Raw genomic sequence first — 10,589 nt, forward strand, 5'->3', positions numbered from 1 at the left:
TGCAAAAGAAGCCTGTAACCGTCAGGACAGAGCTGAAGCTGTGGAACTACACGTTAACTGCTGAGCTCTTGGGAAGCAATTTCTGAAGAAGAAAGGGGAGAGGAGAGGGGTACAACAACCCCATCTGCACGTAGCTTAGAGAAGTCTTTGGTTACCAGACCGACGACCTCAGCCTAACTTCGAAATCATTTCAGCTTAATTTGATTCAAAACTGTACCCCTAAGCAAACAATACTTTATTTTAGCCTCTACAGCCAAGCTAGACTGAGTTTGGGGTGTAACTGCTCTTTGAAACACACTGGAGTAACGCAGCTGGTGATGCTGGCAACACCTTTGGTTTTTAACAGGTTAATGTGCCATTAACAGCCCTGAGCCAGGAGCTGGAATCCTTGCAGCAGGAAGATAACAAAACCCTGTAACCCCCTCACTGAGGAACAGGGACACGGAGCTGCTGCTCCATAGGAGATGTCTGGCCATTAACCCCAGCGTGAGATATTCCACATGAAGGGTCAAAACCCCTCCAGAACAGGCCAAAGTCCTCTGGTGGCTGCCAAGTTACCAGTCTGAAGTTTAAGACTCCCTACATTGGGTTTCCTTCCCTCTCATCAAGCATTAGAGCTGTGGCTCTGCGCATTAGCCTCCAGCATCCAGTCCTATTGAGTAGCACACCATCCTCCGCTGGAATTGTTACTTGAGTCCATGATAGGCAACAAGAGATGAGGAGGTAGATAAAACATTCATTCATAATAGAAAAGTACTCTTAGAACAAGCTGGACCGCAGAGGGCTCCTGCACCCACTTCAGCTCTGCCCTTCCCCACAGCTGCCGGTTCGGAAGAGACTTGGGACGTGCTCAGGGTAAGTCAGATAAGGACTAACTGCCTCTGGGCCACTCTACTCCTCGTCCCCATAGTACTTGTGTTGTCCTTACTCAGAGCAAGACAATGCTCCTGCATCGGTTACAGCACTGAGCTATAGCTCCTGCCTACTCTGGGCTGGCACAGGGGCTCTGAACCCAGCTCCTGCCTTAGCTGCAATAAGGGAAGCTCAGCTCACTGAGCTGTGAGCTGAGAGCCAGGGTCAGGCAGAAGTTCTGAGCACTCACTGGTGTCAACACCACCCTAAGGAAAAGCAATCCCATGCAGTTTGCTCCCGAGCCTCCTTCTGGAGGAATCTGAACATCTTCCACCCTTGAACCATTCAGATAAAGAAGAGAAGGGATAAAGAGCTCAGAGCTGTAGAAGCTCCACTGAACCCTTGGAGGAGCAGCTCCCCAGCACTATAGGAATCAAGTCAGCACATGTCCCGTGTCCTCCTGGGAGTCACCCTGAGCCACCAACCCTATTGGTACAGGGAGAAGGGAGCTCTGCAGCAGCTCAGGTGTGTTCAGATCACCCCAACCTCTGCCTGGGAGGAGAGAGAGGGTCAGGGAGTGCCTAGAGGGGAGCTGTGTGGCTGACTCTATGGTTTAAAGTGCAGGATAGTTACTAAAGCCAAAGGAAGCCAGCCCCCTTCCTCTCTATAGCAAAGACAAGAGTGCTGTAAGTTCAGGGCATTTCTCCAGCTGCTCAACAGGTCCTTACCGTATCTATGGGCTGCCCAGTCACCTCCTCGATCCTTGCCCTACAACTACTGCATTTAAATACCCCAACATGACCTAGTTTGTTACAAAACGTAATGTACAGCCCGCGTTGAGCGCGAGGGGAAGCGCTGCTCCCGTGCTGCAGGAGCTGGAGCAGAGGAGGGGCAGCGCTCCCGGGCAGCGCCGCAGCAGTCACTGGTGCAGATGGGCCCTGTCGTCCGGGCGCTTGATGTGAATCCTCCGCACGCGCTCGATGCGCTCCCGCTCCTCGTCCTCCTCCAGGTGATGGGAGCGCCCCGCGGCCCCCCCCGTGGCCTCCAGCAGCGCGTTGTCGGGTCCCCTCCCGTCCTGCGACTCGTAGAGCAGAATGTTCAGCGTCTCCTCGTAGATGCGGGCTTCCGGGAACTCCACCTGCCCACCCCGCAAAGAGAGCGTCACTCGCACCCGCTGCGATGGCTGCGGCCACCAGGCTACCTCAGGTTTAATCCCTGGTGCCTTTCTGGTCTCAAAGGCTCCTCACTGCACCCTGCGCACGGGAATCTTTCCCAGTGCAATCGTTTCTGTTCTGCTCTTGGCTTCCGAGCCAGCAAACGGGGTGGTTTTCAGGGCAGGAAGGTAAGGCAGCACGGGGAAGTCACGTCGCTGCTCACCACGACCTGTCTTTACACAGGGATGTCAACCAAACCCAGCTAAATGCACACGTTTGCTTGCAGATAAAGAACTGGACCGAACCTGCGCTACGGGATACCACAATCACCCTGTGTAAGTGCCGCGGGGAAGCGGCGTTCACTCCAATGCACCCCCTGGACCAGGACCACTTTGAATGGCAGTGATTATTCTGCAGAGAGGCTCAAGAAAGAAAGGAGTGCTCAGAGCAGAGCTGATGTCAGGGTGCCGCTGCCAGCAGCCCCTTGCTGGAAGCATCCAGGGCTTTGCTCTTACCTTTGTCTGTTTCTTCTCAGTAGCATAGACGATGGAAGTGCAGCAGACTTCGGCGATCTTCCGCCCCTGCCCGTAGAAAGACCAGCAGCAGATCTCATCTCCAATCACATCCTTTATGAAGAGCACCCTCCCATTAAACCTCAAGGACAGCTTGTCAAAGAGCTCGATGTTCTTCAGCATGTTGTCATCCGAGTTGCTGCAAGGGATGAAGGCAGACGTCGCTCACGTCAAGGGAACGAAGGCAGCACACGGAACACAACGGGGCTCAGGCAGTGAGCAGTCCCCTTGAACTCGCTGTGTCTCTGCCAAGGCAGTGCTTACAGCTGGCATCCAGCCCTGCAGTGGGTAACTTACTTACCCACTTTAGCACAAGCAGGAAAACCTGCTGCTGAAGAAGCAGTAATACATCAGCAGTACTGGGAATAATACTGCCCAGGACCATTTAGTTGGTGTAAAGATTGTATTGCCCAAATAAAACCAATCCTAAGCTCAAGCTCAGCACCAGCTGGACGGGAACAGCGTTGTATCATGGAACATACACAGAATAAGGAAAGGAGACAAGGTCCCGGGCTTGATTTTACCACTTACTGAGAACACTGCAGCAAGAAAGCTTCCTGCATTCAAGGAACGTGCTGCAGCCCATGGGGAATGCAGGCCAGCAGCTGGCCAGGAGCCTCTGCCAGCTGCACTGAAGTATGAGAGGAACTCCTCTGGCACAGAAATAACCTTCCATTGATGACAGCAAGCTCCATTCTGACTGAAGGTTGAAATTAATAGGGAAAAACCTGAGTGCATGCCAGCAGCAATCTGTCATTGGTTCCGAGTGAAGAGAAAGCAAATGCTTGTCATGGGTTTTAGTCTATTAAAACTTCAAACAAGTCCAGCAGAAGCCACTTACCTGGTGTAGGAATATTTGTTGTTGCTTCTGTTATAGAGCAGCTTCACTGCTGGCTGTAAAACACAAACCATGGATCGGTTACAGGCAGTACAGGAAGAGCTGGAATGCCAGCCCAGACCCAGACCCCGCAGCAGAGAAGCTACAATAGGATGTGACACCATCAGGCCCAAGCCCAGCTGTTGTTACTGTTGTTGGTGCACAACTGCCACGCACAGGTTGCCAGTGGGGCTGCAACCCCTCTGTGGCTACATCACTGCTCATTCTCACCCTCCCAACCCAGGGTGCAGCCTGGCTCCTACCTTGTTGGAAGTGGCTATGAGTTTTTGCTCTTCTTTGGAGGACGTGATGACTGGTACCTTGCAGAACGGTTCATATGCATCTTTGTTCTGCTGAAACAAGAACCAAACAGCAGCTGAACATTAAACAGACCTTAAGGCATGGTCCTATGAACTGGGAAGGTCCTGTGTGGTCTGCGCTGAAGATGTCAGTGTGCTTGTGCTGATGGCGGATCATTTGGCCATGTAAGACCCTGATGGCAGTGAAGAACAGTGCGAAGGAACCAGGCTGCTGCTCCCTGAATGCTCTCAGAGGAGGGAGCTGAACAGCTCTTTATCCCTGTGAGTGGGCAGCACTAAACATTGGGACATCTTTCTGGATGGGACCAGCCTCCAGCAGCTCAACAACGTGAACTATTTCCATTCCATCCCAGCCTCAGAAAGGCACCAAAGCGGAGACCAGCAGAGAATCTCGCTCTGCCCAGACGCTGCCTCCTCTTGTGGACCCCTCGCTGCAGGCCACAGGAACCCCCTTAGCTCTGTGACCTACCTGCAGGGCTGCTTGGCACTCGTCCACCAGCCCCTGCACCAGGTAGTACTTTGCCTCAGCCAAGAGCTCCTCGATCTCCCTGCGGCTCTCCGGCAGTGGCACAGCCCCGTCCCGCAGGTAGTTCAGGATGGTCCCAAAGTGTTTGCCACAGCGGTCGATGAGGATCCAGCCTGGGGACAGAGCAAGGGCACAGTAAGGAGAAGCGGAGGCAAACATGGCTAAAGGCCTTGACACCAAGCAGGTTCCTGCCAGGAGGGAGAGACTCCAGCTCCTTGCTTGAGCTGGGGAGCGGAGCAGCAGAGAGCCCAGGGAATATACCTCCTCCTCCTGCATTTCCAGTGCAGAGCATGGGGGAGTAAGGTGGGAAGTTCTCTTGTTTCTCATAGCTCCCCAGTTATTGACAACCATTAACTGAAACAGAGGAACAAATACTTCTCATTCTCAAACCAACCAACCCTGCTCTCCCTCTATCCCAAAGCCCTGACACGTTATTTTCTTGCCTTCTATCTTGGGGCCCTGTGACACACACGGGGCTGTTCCTCACTAAAGCCATCTGAAGCTTCTTGCACCTGAAAACAGCACAAGAACCCCCTGTGATGCAGTGGGTGTGCAAGAAGGTTGGCAGGAGAAAGGCAGCAGAGATTGGGCAGCATCATGGCAAACACTGCATACCCCCAAAGCACATTGACTTGGGTAGAACACACGGGTTATCAGCACAACATCAACTGCTGCAAGACAGTAAGTGGAATCTGAAGTACAGCTACGTGCTGACAACGGTGTGAAGGAAAGGAGACAGAGCTGCCACCAAAGTCCTTCCCAGTCAACCCGTGACCCAGGAGCTGAGCTTCGCCTCTTGTCCCCCATCTGCTGTCTGACCAGGCTGGACCCTGAGCAATGGGAGGCGATGCTGAGGCTCCAGTTTCCATAAATGAACAGATGGCCGCTCTTCCAGGCTGCAGCTCAGGAATGCAGCGAGGAAACGCTTGTGGGGAGAGACTCATATTTTGGACAAATAAGGAAAGTAGGTTAAAGCAGCCCCTGTGTGCTCTGCATGAATGGAATCGCTGGTAAAGGCTGAACATTTGGTGCAATTCGAAAGGGAATGCGGCCTTTTGCTGTGGAAAACCGAGGCACCCAAGAGCAGTTTACTACAGGCTTTCCATCTCCATCGTTGTGCTGCTACCTCAAACACAGCGTGCTCACAACTGCAGACTAGAAAGCTGGAGGCAGGAGAACTAGAGACAGAAATCAAAGAACAAGAGACTGATCCAGGCTCTACGTGGCCAACCAGAGCAGGAACAGCCCATTTGTCAGTGCAGACATATGGAAAGTGAGGTCTCCCGTTTTAAGGAGAAGAGGGAGCACCAGACATGCTAATAACCAAGGACATCCCCATTCCACAACTGCAGCGGTGACAGAGTTGGCTCGTCAACGTGCAGGAAGGTAAAGGGCAGCGCAGGAGCACAGCTCTGATCCCCAAACTTCTCTGTTATCTCCACTGTGATTCCCTTTGCAGGCTCTAAAAATCTGCTGGAGCTTTCTGTTTACAGATGGTGAAACCGAGGAGGAATTGCTCATTTTCACCTGGAGATGAGGAAACACTTCCAGCAGCATTGCGAGGTACAAGGGGGGGCTCAAGCCCTCCTGTTTTAACCAAACAGCCAAAGCACAAGGACTTAGAGCTCAGAGCAGCTTCCAGTATCTGAAGGGGGGCTATAGGGATGCTGGGGAGGGACTCTTCATTAGGGACTGCAGTGACAGGACAACGGGGAACGGGTTCAAACTGAAACATGGGAAGTTTAGGTTGGATCTAAGGAGGAAATTCTTTCCTGTTAGGGTGCTGAGGCACTGGAATGGGTTGCCCAGGGAGGTTGTGAATGCTCCATCCCTGGCAGTGTTCAAGGCCAGGTTGGACGAGGCCTTGGGTGCCATGGTTTAGTGTGAGGTGTCCCTGCCCATGGCAGGGGGGTTGGAACTGGATGATCTTAAGGTCCTTTCCACCCCTAACTATTCTATGATCCTATGACTCACAGGGAAATGACCCTGTCCCGCTCAGCCATGGCTGTGCAGAGCCCAAGAAGTGGGTTTCAATTAGAGTCCTTTGAAGCTATTTTAATGGCAGCATTACAGAAGTGCCCTGTGATCCATTTACCAAGGGAGGAACCCCTGAACTGGTACCTCCTCATGGTAGGAATTCATCTCTTGTTTTACAACGACTCTCAGGGACAGCATCCAAACACTCAAATGGAACCAGGCTGCATTTTCTGGCTAAGCTTTGACAGATGAAACAGCAGCCTGACACTGAAGCCTGATGATGGAGCCTGCCTGATGCTCAAGTCTTACTGGGAGCTGGATAAAAACATGCACCTCCATCTGTTGATCAATAGCTAAGAGAGGGAAACAGCCACACTGCAGAAAAGAAACCTGGAAAGAAAGGGATGCACCTGGAAAACTTACCCCCTTCTCTCTGCTCTTTACCATAAGATGGTCAAATATGACAATGTGCCACAGCTCATGGACCATTTCTAAGCTGCAACCACTCGCCCACCACCAGAGAGAACTCAAAGGCTTTCCTGTCTCCCGGTTGCAGTTGTTAAGCTCTGAGATGGTGCTGGGCTCAGGAGAATGCACCTGAACCAAGAGGAGCCCTCATGACCCATTCCAGAGGCTGGTTCAAAAGTTGCCTCCTTCCAGCTTCAGCTCTTTTCCTCAGAACCACTGTGTTTGGGCCAGGCTCTGGGTGTGCCCAACGGGGGTTGTTTTGAAGGAGTTCAGATAAAAAGGGTTTCCTTTAACAGCTCCAATACCATTGTCCCAGTTTCCAGTGTCACACCAGGCCCGGGGAGATAAAGCAAGGTCTGCTGCAATGGGAGTGTCTCAGTTACAACAGACAGGAAGTATCAAATTCCTATTAAAACACAGACTGGCAGAACGGAGCAATCCCACACGGACACTGTGGGATCCAGAGCAAAATCAACTTGGGATTTGCTGCCTTGAGTACGAGATTTTAGCACTTTAAACTCCAGCTACCCTCACATCAGCAGGGATTCTGTCAGCTGCTCTCCAGCAAGCCGACCTGAGCTTACAGCCTTGGGAATGGGACGGGATGTACCAGCCCTCCTGGGGTACCTACCCAGGACGCCCGGAGGAAGGGCCGGGACCACGCCAGGGTGGGCTTCCTCAATTCACTTGGAATTGCTGCTTGGCAAGTGCCAGATTAGGGCCTGAGGTTGAGCAGCAGGGGGAGAGGTCCCCAAGGCTCCAGCCATCCTTACAGACAGGGTAGCCAAGCCCATCAGCTGTGCTTCCAGTTAAACTGTGACACTCCCACAACATCCATGAGGACCCTGCTCTGAACCTCTGCTCCCAGCTGCACTCATCACACACACGTTTTAGCTATAGCATTAGTTCAAATGTTTTCAAGAATCTCAGATCATCAGAAGATAAAATCAGTGTATCTGGTAAGGAAGTGTTCAGGCACTGCTCCTTGAGAAGGCTGCTGTTTGACATCCTGCATGTTCCTTCTTTCCAGACACATTTAACACGGAGAGAGCCATTCGCCAGCTCTCTCCTTTGATTGTCACTAGTACAACAGCAAGTTTCTGGCTCTGTTGCACTGAAGGAAACAATCCATACTCTCATAAGAAAACTATTTCATTTCCAAAATATCAGCTTTTAGCTTTTAAACCAGGGTCCCAGTGTTCAGAGCACGTTTTATACGTAGATTTAAGGTAAGGGAACAAGATAAGAGAACTGCCTCCTGGGCTTCAACGTAAATACCCAAGCCCTGACTCACTCATAGCTTCTTAATCTCTCTCCCACCATCTTCCATACGCTTGAGAGCTTCAGTGTCAGTGTTCCAAAAGTACATCCCATACTATCTGGGCCTGATAGGAGCCTTGGGACTTGGTACTGTCCTTCTGCTGTCCAGACAACTATTCAACTCATAGAATTCCAGCCTGGTTTGGCTTGGAAGGGACCTTAAAGCTCACCCAGCTCCAACCCTGCCACGGGCAGAGACCCTTCCACTGGTCCAAGCCCCTGTGTCCAACCTGGCCTTGAGCACTGCCCGGGATGGGGCAGCCACAGCTTCTCTGGGCACCCTGTGCCAGCGCCTCAGCACCCTCACAGGGAAGAGCTTCTGCCTAAGAGCTCATCTCAGTCTCCTCTCTGGCAGGTTAAAGCCATTCCCCTTGGCCTGTCCCTACAGGCCCTTGTCCAAAGCCCTTCTCCAGGTTTCTTGTAGCCCCTTTAAGCATTGGAAGACTGCTGTAAGGTCTCCCTTTGGTCTCCGTATGACTCCTCCCAAGTCACACGAGCCTTTTTGTTCCACACCTTTTCTCAGCTGTATAAGCTGAGCTTCAGGACTTACAAACCACAGAAACACCTGGGCCTACGACTACATGCTCCTCTCCATTCTCTAACACTTTTTTCCAACCTCTTCTGAGCTCTTTCCACTGCAGGGGAAGGAAACCAGCACGAGGACACGAGGGCAGCCCCTTACCTTCGCTGTCAGTGAGGACTTCCATCCGGCCACTGAACATGGCCTTGAGCATGGTGTCCTGCTTGGTCAGGGTCTGCATGGTGGTGTAGTAGAGGGCACCGCCAATGTTGAGCTTCACATACTTGGAGCTGGGGCTGGTGCCTTTGAAGGAGGTGGTGCGAGTGGCCGCCGCTGGCACTGCTGAGCTCACCACGCTTTCTCCCGACATCTCTTCCTGCAAGGAAGGAGGGAGCGGTTACACGGGCAGCCCCGACACGCACCACCCTGCTCACGTCACTGGGGTTATTTACACAGAGCATCATCAGCCTCAGCTCCTCTCTGAACTCCTCAAGTGTTTTAGACTTGGTCTTTGTTCCCAGCCAAAGACCATACATGACCCTGGCCACTGAGGAACCCCGTGAACACTGAGCAGCATTTCACACCGCAACAGCCAGTGCCTTCCCACAAAGACTGTGTTCATTTCTTCCACAGCTTCTACAGCTTAAGCTCTTCCTTTACCAATAATCTGGTAACTGAACAATTCCCAACACCCAGAGCTTGAGCGGACGATTCCTGTGTGTTAAAATACAGCCTATCCACAGCTCTATTCCCTTAAAGCACACACGGGCTTCCCACTCCCTTCCCTCCTTAGGACACCAAAACCCAATGTCCCACGTCCCCACTACCTCTGCCCACAGTGCCCAGTCACTCCCGGTTAGTCAGCTAATGAGCTCACGGGCTGTAACAGGAGCCCTGCTGGCTTAGCCCCACAAATGCTCTGAGAGCCGCTAACCATAAATCCTTAATCAAGCCATTAACTGTTAACGGTTCTGGTGTCAGGGTGAGGGGGTGGCGGACACCTCAAGGCAGCCCCGGGTCCTGCCACCTCCGCAGCACGCTGAGTGCTTTGGGCCCTGCTGTCACTTAAAGCAGGACGATCCCGTAGCAAACGTGACGGAGCCGCAGCTCCGCGGGCGCCTTGTGCTTCACACGGCGAGGAAGTGGCACGGGCAGAGGTGCCCACAGGGGCCCATTCCCTCTGCCCGTCTGGAGCCGCCTGCAGTGCAAAGGCGCCACGCTCCGGCTCCAGCTCCCTCCAGCCACAGGGACCGGTCCCCATCACCCTGACAGGAGCCCCAGCGCACCAGGCCACAGCCCAGCACCCTGGGGCACAGAGCCCCCATCCCCAGGCGCCATCCTGGGCTGACAGTGACAACCACACCAGTGCTCCCCCCCACACACACCCCACAGCTGGGGGACCGGATCCCCCCCCACAGCAGCCCTGCACCCGCTCTCCGAGCGCCCCCCCCCCCCCATAACCCCCCCTTCACCAGCACCGCGCCCCTGGGGACTGGGACCCCCGCACCCCGTCACCCACCGGGGGGCCGGGTCCCCATCTCCTGCCTGCCCCCAGCCCCCGCTGCCCCCCGGCCCCCCCTCACCATGAACGGCGCGGCGCAGCCCCACGGACCGAGCGAGCGGGAGCGCCGGGGCGGGGGAACTTCCGCCCCTCGCGCCACTTCCGCCCCCGCCCGGGTGCGCCGCCAAATCCTTCCGATGTCCCCTCAGCCTCCTCCGGGCGGCGCCGCGCTGCGCTTCCGCATCACGGGCTTGGCCCGGCCCGGCTCGGCTCGGCTCGGCTCGGCTCGGCTCCCGGCATCAGCGAGACTCAGAGCCGCTGGTTTCCCTGTGCGGAGCTGGTGGGTGAGGGAGCGAGCGAGCGAACGGAACGAACGCGGCGGTGCGGGTTGCCGGGCGGACCCGCAGCGCGGATACAGGGGGAGGCTGCCGGGCAACGGGGCGCTGGGCCTCGGCCTGAGGCGACGGAGCCGCCCGGGCGCCGGCGGGACGAGGTGAGGCCT

The 10,589-nt window shown here is 54.3% G+C and overlaps 1 protein-coding gene across 2 annotated transcripts; it reads right to left on the reverse strand.

Annotated features, from left to right (window-relative positions):
- Window positions 1-1,464: 1,464 nt before the first annotated feature.
- On the reverse strand, window positions 1,465-10,283 carry KCTD10 (potassium channel tetramerization domain containing 10). 2 transcript variants are annotated; one of them, XM_061466484.1, is made up of 7 exons: window positions 10,170-10,283; window positions 8,749-8,962; window positions 4,245-4,414; window positions 3,719-3,805; window positions 3,420-3,472; window positions 2,522-2,717; window positions 1,465-1,990 (listed from the first exon to the last, which is right to left on the reverse strand). In XM_061466484.1, the coding sequence occupies exons 1-7, from the start codon at window positions 10,170-10,172 to the stop codon at window positions 1,772-1,774; spliced, it is 942 nt and encodes a 313-aa protein (XP_061322468.1). In that variant the 5' UTR covers window positions 10,173-10,283; the 3' UTR covers window positions 1,465-1,771. The 2 variants fall into 2 exon arrangements, with proteins under 2 accessions (XP_061322468.1, XP_061322467.1); XM_061466483.1 differs by having other exon boundaries at window positions 3,719-3,808.
- Between the last annotated feature and the right edge of the window lie 306 nt (window positions 10,284-10,589).

The sequence above is a fragment of the Pezoporus flaviventris genome, unplaced genomic scaffold, assembly GCF_033815535.1.
Source record: "Pezoporus flaviventris isolate CSIRO_AGI_PZ_B2104156 unplaced genomic scaffold, CSIRO_AGI_Pfla_v1 ptg000041l, whole genome shotgun sequence".
Classification (NCBI taxonomy): domain Eukaryota; kingdom Metazoa; phylum Chordata; class Aves; order Psittaciformes; family Psittacidae; genus Pezoporus; species Pezoporus flaviventris.